This window comes from Balaenoptera borealis, assembly GCF_965194805.1.
Source record: "Balaenoptera borealis genome assembly, chromosome: X".
NCBI classification, from domain to species: Eukaryota; Metazoa; Chordata; class Mammalia; order Artiodactyla; family Balaenopteridae; genus Balaenoptera; species Balaenoptera borealis.
The window spans coordinates 27,874,370-27,892,878 of record NC_138881.1 but is presented as its reverse complement, the minus strand read 5'-3'; the positions used below and the strand labels follow the sequence as shown (position 1 = coordinate 27,892,878).

The 18,509-nt window shown below is 38.4% G+C and overlaps 1 protein-coding gene across 8 annotated transcripts in view; it reads left to right on the top strand.

Annotated features, from left to right (window-relative positions):
* DMD (dystrophin) overlaps positions 1–18,509 on the top strand; it is a 2,485,149-nt gene that overhangs the window by 2,226,114 nt on the left and 240,526 nt on the right. For all 8 annotated transcript variants that reach the window (XM_082378022.1, XM_082378021.1, XM_082378025.1 and 5 more), the window contains one exon: positions 8,081–8,141. In XM_082378022.1, the coding sequence (XP_082234148.1) occupies positions 8,081–8,141 (61 nt within the window). The remainder of the gene's footprint in view (positions 1–8,080; positions 8,142–18,509) is intronic.

Below are 18,509 nucleotides of genomic sequence, written 5' to 3'. Positions count from 1 at the left end.
CCAGGAAGCACAGCGAGTCCCATACAGGATAAACACAAGGAGAAACACGCCAAGACACATAGTAATCAAATTGGCAAAAATTAAAGACAAAAATTATTGAAAGCAGCAAGGGAAAAACGACAAATAACATACAAGGGAACTCCCATAAGGTTAACAGCTGATTTCTCAGCAGAAACTCTACAAGCCAGAAGGGAGTGGCATGATATACTTAAAGTGATGAAAGGGAAGAACCTACAACCAAGATGACTCTACCCGGCAAGGATCTCATTCAGATTTGATGGAGAAATCAAAGGCTTTACAGACAAGCAAAAGCTAAGAGAATTCAGCACCACCAAACCAGCTCTACAACAAATGCTAAAGGAACTTCTCTAAGTCGGAAACACAAAAGAAAAGGACCTACAAAAACAAACCCAAAACAATTAAGAAAATGGTCATAGGAACATACATATCGATAATTACCTTAAATGTGAATGGATTAAATGCTCCAACCAAAAGACACAGGCTTGCTGAATGGCTACAAAAACAAGACCCATATATATGCTGTCTACAAGAGACCCACTTCAGACCTAGGGACACATACAGACTGAAAGTGAGGAGATGCAAAAAGATATTCCATGCAAATGGAAATCAAAAGAAAGCTGGAAGTTAGAAAAAAAAAAAAAAAAAAAAAAAAAAAAGAAAGCTGGAGTAGCTATACTCATATCAGATAAAATAGACTTTAAAATAAAGAATGTTACAAGAGACAAGGAAGGACACTACATAATGATCAAGGGATCAATCCAAGAAGAAGATATAACAATTATAAATAGATACGCACCCAACATAGGAGCACCTCAATACATAAGGCAACTGCTAACAGCTACAAAAGAGGAAATCAACACTAACACAGTAATAGTGGGGGACTTTAACACCTCATTTACACCAATGGACAGATCATCCAAAATGAACATAAAGAAGGAAACAGAAGCTTTAAATGACACAATAGACCAGATAGATTTAATTGATATATATAGGACATTCCATCCAAAAACAGCAGATTACACTTTCTTCTCAAGTGTGCACGGAACATTCTCCAGGATAGATCACATCTTGGGTCACAAATCAAGCCTCAGTAAATTTAAGAAAATTGAAATCATATCAAGCATCTTTTCTGACCACAATGCTATGAGATTACAAACGAATTACAGGGGAAAAAACATGAAAAACACAAACACATGGAGGCTTAACAGTACGTTACTAAGTAACCAAGAGATCACTGAAGAAATCAAAGAGGAAATCAAAAAATACCTACAGACAAATGACAATGAAAACACGATGATCCAAAGCCTATGGGATGCAGCGAAAGCAGTTCTAAGAGGGAAGTTTATAGCTATACAAGCCTACCTCAAGGAACAAGAAAAATCTCAAATAAACAATCTAACCTTACACCTAAAGGAACTAGAGAAAGAAGAACAAACAAAACCCAAAGTTAGCAGAAGGAAAGAAATCATAAAGATCAGAGCAGAAATAAATGAAATAGAAACAAAGAAGACAGTAGCAAAGATCAATAAAACTAAAAGCTGGTTCTTTGAGACGATAAACAAAATTGATAAACCATTAGGCAGACTCATCAAGAAAAGGAGGGAGAGGATTCAAATCAATAAAATTAGAAATGAAAAAGGAGAAGTTACAACAGACACCACAGAAATACAAAGCATCCTAAGAGACTACTACAAGCAACTCTATGCCAATAAAATGGACAACCTGGAAGAAATGGACACATTCTTAGAAAGGTATAACCTTCCAAGACTGAACCAGGAAGAAATAGAAAATATGAACAGACCAATCACAAGTAATGAAATTGAAACTGTGATTAAAAATCTTCCAACAAACAAAAGTCCAGGACCAGATGGCTTCACAGGTGAATTCTATCAAACATTTAGAGAAGAGCTAACACCCATCCTTCTCAAACTCTTCCAAAATATTGTGGAGGAAGGAACGCTCCCAAACTCATTCTATGAGGCCACCATCACCCTGATACCAAAACCAGACAAAGATACTACAAAAAAGAAAATTACAGACCAATATCACTGATGAATATAGATGCAAAAATCCTCAACAAAATACTAGCAAACAGAATCCACCAACACATTAAAAGGATCATACACCATGATCAAGTGGGATTTATCCCAGGGATGCAAGGATTCTTCAATATACGTAAATCAATCAATGTGATACACCATATTAACAAATTGAAGAAGAAAAACCATATGATCATCTCAATAGATGCAGAAAAAGCTTTTGACAAAATTCAACACCCATTTATGATAAAAACTCTCCAGAAAGTGGGCATAGAGGGAACCTAACTCAACATAATAAAGGCCATATACGACAAACCCACAGCAAACATCATTCTCAATGGTGAAAAACTGAAAGCCTTTCCTCTAAGATCAAGAATGAGACAAGGATGTCCACTCTCACCACTGTTATTCAACATAGTTTTGGAAGTCCTAGCCACGGCAATCAGAGAAGAAAAAGAAATAAAAGGAATACAAATTGGAAAAGAAGAAGTAAAGCTGTCACTGTTTGCAGATGACATGATACTATACATAGAGAATCCTAAAAATGCCACCAGAAAACTACTAGAGCTAATCAATGAATTTGGTAAAGTTGCAGGATACAAAACTAATGCACAGAAATCTCTTGCATTCCTATACACTAATGATGAAAAATCTGAAAGGGAAATTAAGGAAACACTCCCATTTACCGTTGCAACAAAAAGAATAAAATACCTAGGAATAAACCTACCTAGGGAGACAAAAGACCTGTATGCAGAAAACTATAAGACACTGATGAAAGAAATTAAAGATGAGACCAACAGATGGAGAGATATATCATGTTCTTGGATTGGAAGAATCAATATTGTGAAAATGACTATACTACCAAAAGCAATCTACAGATTCAGTGCAATCCCTATCAAATTACCAATGCCATTTTTTACGGAACTAGAACAAAAAATCTTAAAATTTGTATGGAGACACAAAAGACCCCGAATAGCCAAAGCAGTCTTGAGGACTTCTTTGAGGAGTGGGAGGAATCAGACTCCCTGACTTCAGACTATACTACAAAGCTACAGTAATCAAGACAATATGGTACTGGCACAGAAACAGAAACAAAGATCAATGGAACAAGATAGAAAGCCCAGAGATAAACCCATGCACATATGGTCAACTAATCTATGACAAAGGAGGCAAGGATATACAATGGAGAAAAGACAGTCTCTTTAATAAGTGGTGCTGGGAAAACTGGACAGCTACATGTAAAAGAATGAAATTAGAACACTCCCTAACACCATACACAAAAATAAACTCAAAATGGATTCGAGACCTAAATGTAAGTCCAGACACTATAAAACTCTTAGAGGAAAATATAGGAAGAATACTCTTTGCCATAAATCACAGCAAGACCTTTTTTGATCCACCTCATAGAGTAATGGAAATAAAAACAAAAATAAACAAATGAGACCTAATGAAACTTCAAAGCTTTTGCACAGCAAAGGAAACCATAAACAAGACGAAAAGACAACCCTCAGAATGGGAGAAAATATTTGCAAACGAATCAGTGTACAAAGGATTAATCTCCAAAATATATAAACAGCTCATGCAGCTCAATATGAAAAAAACAAACAACCCAATCCAAAAATGGGCAGAAGACCTAAATAGACATTTCTCCAAAGAAGACATACAGATGGCCAAGAAGCACATGAAAAGCTGCTCAACATCACTAATTATTAGAGAAATGCAAATCAAAACTACAATGAGGTATCACCTGACACCAGTTAGAATGGGCATCATCCGAAAATCTACAAACAACAAATGCTGGAGAGGGTGTGGAGAAAAGGGAACCGTCTTGCACTGTTGGTGGGAATGTAAATTGATACAGCCACTATGGAGAACAGTATGGAGGTTCCTTAAAAAACTAAAAATAGAATTACCATAAGATCCAGCAATCCCACTACTGGGCATATACCCAGAGAAAACCATAATTCAAAAAGACACATGCACCCCAATGTTCATTGCAGCACTATTTACAATAGCCAGGACATGGAAACAACGTAAGTGTCCATTGACAGATGAATGGATATAGAAGATGTGGTACATATATACAATGGAATATTACTCAGCCATAAAAAGGAACGAAATTGAGTTATTTGTAGTGAGGTGGATGGACCTAGTGTCTGTCATACAGAGTGAAGTAAGTCAGAAAGAGAAAAACAAATATCGTATATTAACACATATATGTGGAACCTAGAAAAAATGGTACAGATGAACCGGTTTGTAGGGCAGATATTGAGACACAGATGTAGAGAACAGATGTATGGACACCAAGGGGGGAAAGCGGCAGGGTGGTGGGGGTGGTGGTGGGATGAATTGGGCGATTGGGATTGACATATATACACTGATGTGTATAAAACTCGTGACTAATAAGGACCTGCTGTATAAAAAAATAAATAAAATTAAATTAAAAAATTAAAAAAAAAGAAAAGTAGAAAGATTAATGAATGTATGAGGGTCTGAATTCCAGAGAGTGCTCTTTTGACACAGTTTAAATGATATTAGCATTCTTCTTCATTTTCTGGTTAGGCCCGTGTGTCGATTAAAACATGGCTTAACACCGGGGTGCGTCACTTGGCCCATTCTGTTCATCATGCATTAGAATGTGGTTGAAATAAGAACTTCCCTTAAACACTGGAGCCTGTGTTTGAGATTTTCAAAAATACCTTGGGCACAATATTGAATCCTGTCACCTCGAGGGAGGAAAAGCATTTGAAGGGAGAACTGCTACCCTTTCTTGCTCTTAATAACATACTGCATCTGTAACGCAAGGGGAAATTCAGACGTTGGTTTTGGAATAAATAAACTCGTACGTAGTTTGCTATTTAAATTCAGTAGAGAATACCCCACGGTGCTGTTGCCATATGATAATGGATGATTTTTACACTCGAGAATCTGAATCACAAAGCTGCATTGGAATTACATATAGCGGTTATAGAAACATCTGTGTAAGAAAATACCAAAGGACAGCATAGTGTCATAAAAACTATTTGCCAATAAATCTGCTTTTGATGGGCTACTAAAAATGGCCACATCAGGCATAAGAGACGTGTGCGTGTCTATCGCGTAGGCTAGCTTTGTGAAGGATGACAAGCTTCCACTGGTACACTGAGATAAGAAACAGCTGTTGTTGGCATTGGCATTTCTGCAAGAAATGAAATGATAATTCTGGGACACACTTATGAGAGTTACCATATATTGGATCAACTTTTGAATATATGCAAGACCAGAATCATCTGGCAGCCCCAAGCGAAATTGCCCAACAACCGTTTAACAATCTCCTGAGAAGGGGCACTGATTCCAATCGCATAGAACCATCGTCCGATTGTGTGTCGTTTCTAAAGCAAGTAGCTCCAGTGTGTGTCTGTGGTAGTGATGGAGCAGGGGAGGATTGGGGGAAGGCTGTGGTTATTTTTCTTTTTTTATTGCTTCAAGGACATTTTTTAGTGTAAAATTTCAGACCTTCAAATGACGACTGCAAAGCAGTTGCTTAGGTGCATTTATAAACTGTGAATCAAAGGGGGGAAAACATCTTTCAGCACAAAAATTTCACTGAATCTCACCATCGGATCTGTTTAATAGCTACACATAAAGGCAGAAGGCTTTTATTTTAGAAAGTAAAAAATTAACAATTTTCATATACAATTTATATACTCTATAAAAATTAACAAGAACTCCAGTTACAAAAGCTTAAAATTTCATATGGATCTGGAACTTATTTTTTGGAATTTTTAAAATTAAATCCATTCAGCTCTTTAGTTCAAGCATATTCTGACTACTTCTCTGGCATTTTGGGGGGAATTTTTTTTTCCTTTTAATGTTTAGCAATGCAAAGTCAACTATAGATACCTACAGGTCTGGCCATGAGCTCAGCGTGGCATCGTCACTTTTCTTCTATTCCTTGCTAGATTTTCTGCTTGAAGGTTGTTTCACTCAGCCGGAGCCCCCACCCCCCACCCCCCCGGGCCAACCCGGCAGCCAGTAGACCAGTTCTCTCTGAGAGACGCCTAGGAGTAATATAGGAAATGCAAACAGACTCTTCTGCTACCGGAGGACGTACTCAGCATCCTCCAAATCAGAAAGGCTTTCTGGACCATTAGAATGATAAAGAACTGGAGAAGGATAATGAGAGAAATGGTGGGGCTCAGCCCATAGTGACCTTTAAGAAAAGGATAAGCATTCTTTCTCAGTTTAGACATTCATAGACTTGGCAATACAGCCAGTGAGAGCTGGACCAAGTGCTCTCTGGAGTTCTCTTCTTCCTTCTGTGATGCCATGATTTTAGGAAGAGGGCACGCTGAGCAACCAGGAGCTATGATTTCTGGCTCTCCACCATGTTTCATGCTACAGAGGGCTTGGGTTTTTAGGTTTCCATAACATCAGACTCTGCCAGGCAGTTCAGAGAGTTCAGCCTAAGTCCCCAAATCAGCTCTTATTACTCTGTGAACTAATCTGGTCTAGAGAGCTGTGTCCTAGAGAAGAAAAACAGACAAGAGGAGAGTTGGGCAGAGAATGACAAAGGCAAAGGAGACAGAATAGAAAAAGAAGGACAGAGAGAGCTTGAAGGCAAGGGACTACTTCGAAACAGCAGATAAATGTCTTTTTTCTCCATATTAAAAATCCATCTGCCAAAATGAAAAGGTGCAATTAGGTAGCTAAATACAAATTCATGTCCTATATCTTTTAAATGACATATCGCCAAGGTACAAAGCAGCATGTCTGGTTGAAGGTTGGGTGATTCGATCCCTCTATTACTCTATATAAAACAAAGAATCTATAGTTTCATTACCCTTAAATTGTCTGGCAGTGGGCAGAGTTTTATTAGAAGCTTTTCTTTCATATTATGCAGTGTAGTCAAGGATATATTAGCTTTGATGTTTTCTTACATCTCAATACACTGTGGAGTGAATTTACTGTGAAACTAATTTAGAAGGGAGCTTTTCATAGGAGGAAACAATGGTCAACGTCAGCTGTGTTTCAAATTATAAGCAGGATGAAAATTCAGGAAAGAAGGGACATACACATAAAATTGCTAGCTGTTAATAAGAATGCTCCTTATATTTATATTCTTGATGCTATTCTATGTCTCAAAAACTCCAGTTTCTTAAAACTCTGTTCAGGGGGAAGATTTTATTGTTAAGGAAATGGTATAGTGTCCACTAACATGATTATTTTGTCTTAAAGAAACAAAAAATGCCATCGTATTAAACCGTATATAAAAAGTATTTCAACTCTGGGAAAGGAAAAAACCCCTACAGCTTAAGCATTTAAAACACATTTTAAAGATGACTGATTTGACTGATACACAATAAAGTCGTTATAAAACAAATTCCCAGTATGGGAAATTTAATTTCACCTATAGGATTCATCACTCATCACCAAAGTTTTATTACACTCTGGTATCGGGTGCCATTCTCTCACTTTTGGTTATCTTTTCTAATAAGATCATGCTGGTCAGCTGACATTTTTGAGGCACCAATTAAACATGTAATCGGTAAATGAAATTGGATTCTGTTTAAACCAAATAAAGAGAAAAACAAGCATATCAGAGTGATAAGTGGAGTACTTTAGCTTCAATAACTTAGAATGTAAATATATCACAGAGGGATGTTTCAGCTGCTAAACTAATAAAACCCAGTCAATCAAATAGTAAAAGATATTGAGAAACACCAACGAGAAGTATTATAAGAAAAGCACCCAATGGAGACACATAAGAGAAAACCCGTCAGTTTACTCTTTCAGTTTCTTACCTGCTCTATAGGTTTAGCAGTGGAATTTTTTTTTTCTTTGCATTTATCTTTGTGCCTGAATGAGTTCAGTTTTACTTAGATTAGGATTAGAACAGCAGGTTAATCCGTCCTGTCTTCATGGGCAACTGAACAAACAGACCAATATCAGTGTAAAATTGTAATTCTGGAGATTAATGTTGTCTTTCTTGTTTGCGTGAACTTGACCTCTTGCCTTTCCCCCCCCCCCCCCTTTTTCAGCTTCTGTCCAGGGTCCCTGGGAGAGAGCCATCTCACCAAACAAAGTGCCCTACTATATCAAGTAAGTTGAAAGCATCATGTTCTTAAAAAAGCATTTATTGTGGCTAATATGTATATTCACAGATGAATTTATTTTTAAAACTCGACGTTAGCCTGGCCTACAATACCTAGTTCTTTCTTCCCCGAGGAAGCTGGGATAGGTAACTCATGCTAAGATTACCACTGAAAACCTGCTGATGCTACAGGGAGTCGCCTTTAGGAAAAATCCATTCAAGGCAGCATATACGCTGTGTTTTGTGATTGGAGGTGGTGTGGATTTTTCATAATAGAACGAAAAGCTGCTGATAATATTATGGATAGTGGCAATGACTATTTACAAGAACAATTTTATTTATTTAGGAGTTTTCCCACACTTCTTCTTTAGACAAAGATGGAAGATGTCTGCAGCTATCTGTACCCAAACTGTTTTAGGTGAATAAATACTTGATGTACCCAAAAGGCAGTCAGTAGCAGTTCTGGATTTGTGGAGCTGACGTGTTCATTCTTGATACGTAGCACTCAGCATTTTTCACATAGCAACAACAGAAATGATACTGTTTCCAGGGATCATTTGTGTCAGTCAAAGGAATATAGTTCTTAGAAGCACCTTCTGCAAGATGCTGCATGAAATACAAATTGTGATACATTGGGTCGCCATGGAAGAAAGAGGAGAGAGGATGTTGAGTTACTATGATACCTTAACAGTTTCTCATCAGTTGTATAATTGAGTCCAGCTTAAATTTAAGTTTCTATCGTCCACCTCAACAACAATTGAAATTAATTGGATTCATGAAATAGTCTTCAGTACCAACTTAAGTCTTTGAACTTGCTTCTGCCATAGTCTGACTAAAAATGTTAAATGTTTTTCCATTTATCAAGTCTGTTTTTATTCTTCCACTGCCCATCAATTCTTCGTAATTCAGTTCTAAAGCAATAACAGCATTCCTAGATCTTCATTACTACAGTTCTCAAGAAATTTGATTTTATGCCTCAGTTTTGTTAACTCAGAAGAATGGGGGTGAGGGAACTTTTTTGGCTCTTCAAGGAGAGATACATCCTTTAGGAAAATGTGTCTTATTAAATTATACAGACAAGGTATCTCTTAACTTTAAAAATTCTCCTTCAATGTTTTGATCCTGCTTTTTAGTTTTCTTATTTTTAATTTTATCTTATTATTTTTGTTGTATATAGTTATTTAGTCACTCTAAAGTACGTGTTTTAATACCTATTTAAAATCACCCATTTTCTTAAATAATATATTGATTTGGACATGCACGATGTTGCTTTACATCCACTATATATTTCGTGGAACCATTTTGTTCAAATTCTTCCCAGTCATCTTCTATATCAGTGTCTTCGTCATTACAAATTTCCATTTCTGACTAAGATGTTTGAGACCTGCTACTTTTTCAACCCATTTATAAAACTCTCACTTTATCCAATTCCTTTATGAGCTAAAAGAATGACTCCTTTTGTAGCCAAGATTTTAGGATCACCTGAGAATCCAAGACATCTTTAAGCCATCATTCTCCAAATTATTACCTGTTTAGGGCTCATTAAGTGTCTCACACGGGATTCCTAGAGTGCCCCCCTAGTCCCACTGTCCTTTCCCTAAATATGTACCTTCTCCCTGATGTTACACCTACCACAAAAGATCCCAGTACAGTTCTGTGAAGCAGTGAAAATGAATTCGGTCCAAAAAATAAAAAGAAGACAAATTCCAGAAAAGCTGTAATTCCTCCCTGTATACTAGTTTCTTACTGCTCCTTGATGGGATCAGAGAACAGATACTCTCTATTTGTCCTCCTATTTGTCCAGTGCTCTTTCACCAACTTGAAGATCATGGTGGCAGTTTTGGTAGGGGCACAGATCTGGGAATAAGAAACCTTGACTTCGGGGGCTCTGTGATTAGTTGATTGTATGGCCTTGGGCAAGTCACTTAAGCTGTACAAACCTTGGTTTCTTATTTATAAAATAAGGAGTTGGACTAGATGATATCTAAGTTCCTTTGTAGCTGTAGGAATCAATGAGTGTGGCTCATTCCATGGTCTTGTCCAAATTCAAAAACTTTAAGACCTCAGCTTTCTTTTTCAAGAAGTTTATCTTTATTTAAAAAATTCTTTATTTTCATTATTAACACAATATAACTTCTCAGTTTAAAAAAAAACATAGGAATTCTATTTTTCCACTGTGAATTAGCTTCAGATATGCCCTCTCAACCCACTCCAGTTTCTCCAGATACCCGTTTAAAGAGCTTAAATCTTGGTGTTTAATTTAGGACTATTATTCTTCCGAGTTTAATGGTAAGAAACAGAGAACAGTAGACAGGAAAATTAGTAGAAAGGTGAGTATGGAGACCTTAAAAGCCTCTGAAGTGATCAGTTCCTTGGAATGAGGGATTACCTAATTTCTCAAAGATGTCCCTGAAACTTTACAGAGATCAATTCTCTGTACGATTATAATCTACTTGAAATTAGAGATTGTACAGTTTCTCAAATATACCCCTAAAATGTTAAGCCATAATATAGGGAGAACGCATGTTCAAGAAATTTACATTTTCAGTAAACAGATTATTAATGTCCTTTGTGATTTATTATTACACATTACTGTTGTCTAAAATACTCTGTTTACACTAAATGACTTTGATGTACAAGGTCCAGTGGACTTCATGCACTTGCAGATGCCATTCGTAATTTGAGATGCCTTATTGGTCCACAAATAACAATAATAGTAAGTTGATAATGACGTTATTTCAACCAGTCCCCATTCGTCCTCTTTCTTATTTGTCCTGACTTCCATTCAAGAGTTTTTAACCACACATTTCCAGCTGCAAAGGCAAGTGTTTTCTCTGGATATTTTTTCATGCTTTATAATGTTTCCTTTTTAATGCTGAGATAAACTGATCATCTAAATAACAAGAGGTTTCTACACTAATAGCACAGTTCCAGTTAGTTGTTGAGTCGTGCATTCATCCTTGAGGTTTTAAGTCATTAACAACGTCTTCTGCTCTAGATTGCAAATCGGATAGTGTTTATGCCTGCATCGTGACACCAGCTTTTCATATGATGCTAAGAAACTCCAAACTACATGTTTGTCTAGTTTATTAGTGCATAGCATACATCATTGTTACAGTCTTCATATTCCCTCTCCCTTGGGGCTTTCCTACCACTGCCAGCATCTCTTTCAGGTTATTTGATTACAGCTTTCATTGCCACTGAAAAAATAATCACCAACAATGTTCAACCTGTTACAACTGCCTTTTCCATTCTCTGCCATTTTGTAGTCTTTTGGCCTACTGTCAAACTCATGAAATTTTCAGTATTATAGCCTTTAACCAGCTGCTGCATTCTGTTAGAATTTCTTTCACCTTTTTATGTTGCATACTCCCATATGGGTAAACCAAGCGGAGCCAAGAGCTGGGACTCTCTTGCTTTCTTAATGAGTTAGAAAATTATTCTTCTGTGTTCTGGACTGTCAAAAGAATTTAGGAATCCCAAACTTGCATGCAGTATGGTTTTTGCATAGATGACATAATAAGAGCATAAGAAATAGCACCCTGGGTCAGACCAACAGGGCAGCTAGCCCAGAACTCTGTCCCAGATGTAGACACCAATGGCTGTGTTGTCAGTCAACCTAGTAATTTTCATTTCAAAAAAATTAGGATGCATCATGACCATTTCTTAGTAATGCACTGTTAAATCAATTGGCATTGAGTATATCCAATGGTTTCTTAAACTTTCCCCATTCTCCACTTCAGTCTTGTTTTAGCAATAATAAGTTCTATAAACTTACTGATTTCTCTATAAACAAAGATATATTTCAGTTTCTCTTTAATCTACATCCTTTAACCTCAAGGGACAGCCCCAATTAAGTGCTATGAAATTCACTGAATACAATTATATTTACCCAGAGTCGACTTTAATCTCACATCCCCTCACTAACTCCTTTTCATTTTCATCTTCCCAGTCTGAGAAATTCTAATCCGTTTTAGGTTTTTAGTCTGTCCTTGAATGAAAGATAAGCATTCCCCTTGATCATCTTAGTTGTTTTTCCCTGGATCTTTTCCAGCTCTGTTGTATCTTCCTTGGGATGTCGTGACTGGAATGGCCCAAACATTGGTTATTAAATTTGTTAGCATCGTCTCTAGTCTCCACTCAGTCATGAAGAAAGTAAATGCTATTCACTGTCTCCCATTGGTGCAGAAATGGAGAAACTAATTGAGGTCATAACCTGTTCTACATATATTAGTTCTAGCTGAAGGTTGGTTTGTGGCTACTTTTCTGTAATACCAGATCAAGTGTTTGACCTTATATTTCTGCCAGCTGACTCTTAGGAAGGATTTGATTTTCAGGCAAGCTGGTCCTTTCCTCCTTCAAAGACGCTGCAGTTGCTAAATATTGGGAGGCATTCACTAATGAAACTTGGGAGTAAACCTGCTGACTCAATCACCAGCAATGCATTTCTTCAGGTTGCCTTTCTAAATATTTCTGAAGTACTTCACAAAAGAGTGAAAAATGGGGTTCTGGGGAACATGCTAACTCTTCAGCTCTTTTTTACATGCAATGCTCAAGAAACAACTCATGTCTAAAGAAGTGTCTGTCTTTTCCTGCTGGTTATTTTGATTGTTGTACACATTGCTGTAGCTGTCTAGTGACCTTGACCTACCCTTCTCTCCATTCTCAATCCCAGGCATGTTTCTACAGCCACCTGTTATATCTGATTTGCTCGCAACTTTCTGGTAGTTTCTGCTTAGCAAAATGAGGTATATAATAAAACCTCCCTGGCTGAAGCTGACTGTCGCTTCAGTCGACATTTCTTATTACTATTTCTGTGTCTGCTGCCAAATTTGCTGGTTGGAATTCTGACTCTCCCATATTCTTATGACTACCATCCCTCTGGCTCTACTGGTACAAGTATTTGACTCTCTGCATGAAATTATGGCTATCCACCTACACTTACCTTTTGGTGTTTGTGTCTTCTTGTATCCTGTTGGTCTATTCACAGTTAAAGTGATGAATCTTGCTCTGAGTTTGAGTACCCTTGCTCTCTAGCTCCAGTAGCATCTGAGTTTTTTTTTTTTCTTTGTTTGCTTTTGGCTGCATTGGGTCTTTGTTGCTGTGTGTGGGCTTTCTCTAGTTGGGGTGAACGGGGGCTTCTCATTGAGGTGGCTTCTCTTGTTGCGGAGCATGGGCTCTAGGTGCTCGGGCTTCAGTAGTTGTGGAACGTGGGCTCAGTAGTTGTGGCGCACGGGCTTAGTTGCTCCGTGGCATATGGGGTCTTCCTGGACCAGGGCTCGAACCCGTGTCCCCTGCCTTGGCAGGCAGATGCGCCACCAGGGAAGTCCCAGCATCTGAGTTTTGACACCACCTCCTTCCATACCATATTGCCTCTATTTCTATTTTCTGGACAGTTCTTCAGATTCCAAATCCCTCCCATATTTAAAGCATATCTTGCCCTCATTCTTGCTCCAGCTCCCTGTTATTTGTGCCAGGAGTTGTTCTGATTCAAGTTTTAGATTAGTTTATTTGTTCCTCTGAATTATTGACTACTATTTCTGTACCTATATTTATATAGAGAGGAAGCAGTAGTTAGCTATGTCTCAGCTTTAACGGCAAATCAATGTGCTAAATATCTGTGTTGGCTAGTTTGCAGTGGAAACATCTTCTGAGAATGAGGTGGGCTCTTATTATAAAGAACACCGGATTATGATATCCAGCTCAGAAAACACTCCCCCATGTCTCATTCCTGATACCTCACTGTTCTAGGAATGATTCTAGTCTTCTGACATTCAGTTGAACATTGGTTGAGATTGGCAGAGGTTTTCTTAGTTTTTCTCAGAATATAATTTTGTGCTGTTTCTGGTAAGATCCTTCACATGTATATTTTCCTTAAAAATATACCTTTTAAATGGACTTAAGGACACGGGGAGGGGGAAGGGGAAGCTGGGACGACGTGAGAGAGTGACATGGACATATATACACTACCAAATGTAAAATAGATAGCTAGTGGGAAGCAGCCGCATAGCACAGGGAGATCAGCTGGTGCTTTGTGACCACCTAGAGGGTTGGGATAGGGAGGGTGGGAGGGAGGCACAAAAGGGAGGGGATATGGGGATATATGTATATATATAGCTGATTCACTTTGTTACAAAGCAGAAACTAACACACCATTGTAAAGCAATTATACTCCAATAAAGATGTTAAAAAAAATTAGCGTTCACTAGGGGAGCCTGGACTGTGGGTTTTACGTTATCATTTCACATCCATAATCCCAGATGCTTCCATAAAAAAATAAAAATAAAAATAAAAATAAAAATATACCTTTTAGCAGCTGATAAGACCACATGAAATAGCAGAAGTAGTAGTAAATTGACCAAGCAACAGAAGACTTGAAGTCTGGTTCCAACTTTGCTGTTAACTAGCTATTTGACCAAAGATGAATCACTTATATTCTCTGAGCCTCAGTTTCTCCATCTGTCATCCAAGGGGGCTGAATCACATGAGATCACAGGTTATTTCCAGTCCCGACATTCCCTGATTTTATGAATGTTGACTTTGAAACAGAAATTATTCATAACAGTTTTCCAGAGGAATGAAAACGAATCTTCATATCGCCCTTGAGGATTCTTATTGCATCATCAATCTTATCAAGATGGGAAGGACAAATAATATTAAACTTTTTGCTTAGCTGTTTAGCACCGTTGATAATAGGAAGCGGATGTAATAGAGAATCAGCTGTCTAATTTCAGCTGTCAGTCTTTGAGGATACTGGTGAGTATCTCTGGGTAATTAAATTTGTGAAATCGCTGCCAGAAGCCTGGTGCTCTGACTTTTCAAAAGGCTCTGTACACAAAGATAACCCAGAGGTCAGTCTTCTCTTCTGTGCTTTCTCTTCCACAGTTTGATGGTTCCAAAGGTCACATTAGCTGAGTCTCATTAAGCTCTGGAACCACAATGAAGGAATGGTCAGTAACGCATAATTGATGATATAATCATGAAAATAACTCAGTTTAAGATATTAACTGAAAGAGAGTGAAGGAGAGGCCATAGTGTTATACGGGGTGCTGATTCTGGCCTTCGGTTTTGTAGACCTTGTTGGTAGACATGGATGTTGGTATCTTCTGTGTCTCATAAAGTTCACAAAAAAATCTCACAGCCTTCTTTATAGTTTCATAAGCTGGTGCATATAACCTTGACTGAAATAATGGACTTCATGAGGATAGCTGCTGTATCTCTTTTTCTAGCATAGTACTTCACAGATAGCATGTGCTCAGTAGATATTTGAATGAATGAATGAATGAACACCTACTAGCAATTCCACATGCTTTACAGTTTCCTGACTCCTTTTACTTTCAAAAAATCTTCAGGTGTTTGTGTGTCCATTTAGATCTACCACCCAAGTGTGTCTCTTATATCCTGTAGATATCAACTTTAATATTAGAAAGTATGCTTAGTCTTTTACAGAGTTTCTCATGTCTCCTATACTTGGTGCCTAGGGGACCATCCTTAGCCTGAGTGTCTGACTGTTACATACCACATCCTGAGGTCTAGATTCTGTTCTGTCTTTATCTAACAATATGATTTGGAGTATAACTCAGCCCACCTGGGACTGAGTTTTCCCACCAACAGTAAGGAAGTAGAACTAGATAATGCCTGAGATCATTCTGAGCTCTGGCTTTCTTTGTTTCAGTAGAACTGGGGTCTTTTTGTTTTTCCTAAATGCCACTCATGATACTTCTTCTGACTTTGCAGTGGTCAGTAGAGCTTTAAATTGATCAACCACTGTGTTTCACTAAGCATTTGTATACAGGATTTACTTTTGGGGCTGGGACATAGTAGCCACTGAGTCTTAAGAGAATGATATTGATAAGTTTTTATTTTACAGAAAAATTTTTATAACATTCTCTGTTATATGTAATGCTTAAAGGTGGCAGCATATGTACATATACACATATATGCTGCAGCTAAACTATAATGTTGTGTACATGCCAAAAATTCCGATATATTATGCATGTATAGTATTCCCTCTGCCTCATTCGTGGCACTTTTTGGAATGTGATAGTGTTCATAAAATATAGTTAGGTCTGCTTCCCCAAAAAAGAGGAGTAAGTTATTTCAGCTATTGCTTCATTTTCTTTTTCTAACTTTGTTAAGCATTGTACATTCTTCCATAGTCATGTGGTAGAAAAGAACATGGGCTGTGGCCTCAGATAAACCTTCATTTGAAACCCAGCTTTATCATATTGTGACTCTGTGAATACTTAACGTCACACCCATTCTACTTTCTGGCATACAGGGAATATGAATTAACTTTACTTCTCTTCTCTGAAATTGAACTGAAGCCTAATTGACGTCTAATAAATACCGAGTGTTGGGTCTTTAAGAAAACACTCTTACAGATATATCCAGTATTAGCTACATGTTTAGAATATTTTCTAGAACACAAATATGTCCTTGATCAAATTAGTTTATTTTCATTCTAGGAGTTCCCATATAATTTGGGGTATCTGTAAATTCCCAAACATTCCTGAGCCTCTCCTAGGCTCCTCTAATTGCTTCTTATCCTGCCCCCCTGGGAAGCAGCATCCTGTTGCCTTCACAAAGGTCAGCAGCAACCCAGACAGCATTTGAAAATAACTTAATAACCCTGAACTGCCTCACCCCTTTGGATAATTTCCTTAGAGCATTAGTCCTTTGAACATTGACCTGGTTGCAGAAAATGTCCCTTTCTCAGCGGGAAAACTCCAAATCCCGTTCAGTCTTCCCCCCCCCCCTCATTTCAGAGGATAGGGTGGGGAGGGTAGAGGGTAGGGAGAAGGAATTAGATGCTTCTTTCTGGAAGATTGTTAGCGCGCACACACACATATAATTTCTTTTAAACAATAAACTGAGTGCGTTGTATAAATCAGTGCCGTCACATTGCAAAATTTTTAAATCCTTGCACAAGATAGAAAAAGAAAAACAAACCCATCTCTGCTTTCAGCAGTCTGTAAAGCTCCTAAGAACAGGTCCTATATGAGGCTTAGCCCACTGTCAACATTCAGCAAATGATCACGTCTTCTTTGATATCATTAACTCCCAGGTGGATGAAACAGAGAGGCTTCCCTGCTCCCCCTGAAACTTTCAGTTGCTTTTTCTGTTTTCCTTTCTCAGCTTATCCACATCCATCTTGGTCCCCAAAGCTATTGCAAGGCAGATAGTGCAAAGAGTAATTTTTAACTTGCTTCTTTGTTGTTTTAGAAGGAACTTTTTGTTGTGGTTTTGTTTCCTTTTGGTTTGGTCACTTCTTCTCGGTCTTGTGCTTTATACCAAGGGAGTATCTCGTAGTTATGGTCCGTATAACCTCCTAGACAGGATGAAAAGCAAAGTTTAATGTGTGCCTACTAAGTGCTAAGTGATAAGACTAGCTGTATCTTCCCATTTATCAGGATTAGCACCACCAGTTAGTATCTAATAAAGAAGAAAAAACTGAGGCCCAGAGAGACTGGTGGCTTTCCCAAGTCACAGTAATAGTGACCCGCTCTGTGCCTTTTCCCACCAGCCCTGTGACCTCAGTTGGCTTTGGCTCACCTCACGCCCACCCTAGGACCTCCACAATCACTACCCTTACCCCCTACACGCACACTCTAGTGGGTCAAAGTTGCTTGGAGCTCCCCACCTGGGAGGGAGTTAGTTGCCTACCCCCGGAGCGCAGGGGCCAGCTTAGACAGGGTTCTCGAGGATGCAAGTAGGGACGCATTTGGTAGTGGAGATACTGAGAGTTGGGAGAACAAAAATGAATAAATGGGTAGAGAATTGAGATTTCAAATAATAATAACAGTAATACTTTTTACCTGTTGCTCCCAACTCTTTCAACTTCCTAGTATTGTTGGTTGAAAACTGGCTCTTAGTGTAACCAAGTGTGGCCAGTCCTCCGCTGTGGGACTGCTGTCTTGGGAGTCACCAACACTATCCTCTTGGTCCTTCCCCACATTGCTGGTGTTTCTTCCCTCGGCTTACCTACCCAGTCAACTTCTGCCACTGTGCTCTTGCCGAGACCTAAGTCTCTCTTTACTGCTTTTGGCAATAAAGGGCAACAGAAAATAAAATGAAACAAAAAGCTGGCCAGCCCTGATGTAGGCACTTGCCTGCCTCTGTGGAAGCTGAGAAAGCAGAGGATTTCTGAGTCACATCCTGCCACTTCCCATCAGGGCTTCGCTAAGGTGAGAGTTTGGCAAGACCAGTAACCTAATAGATGCCGCAGCATGTGTTTCTCCTCATACTCCCGATTCCAAGCCTTTTTGAAGGGTAAGACGTGGTCAACTCAGGTGGACTAGGGCAGCTCTTCAGCAGCCTTTGTGACACTAGAGCTTTTCCTTGAATTTGATACTGTCCCCTCCTTCAGGTAACTT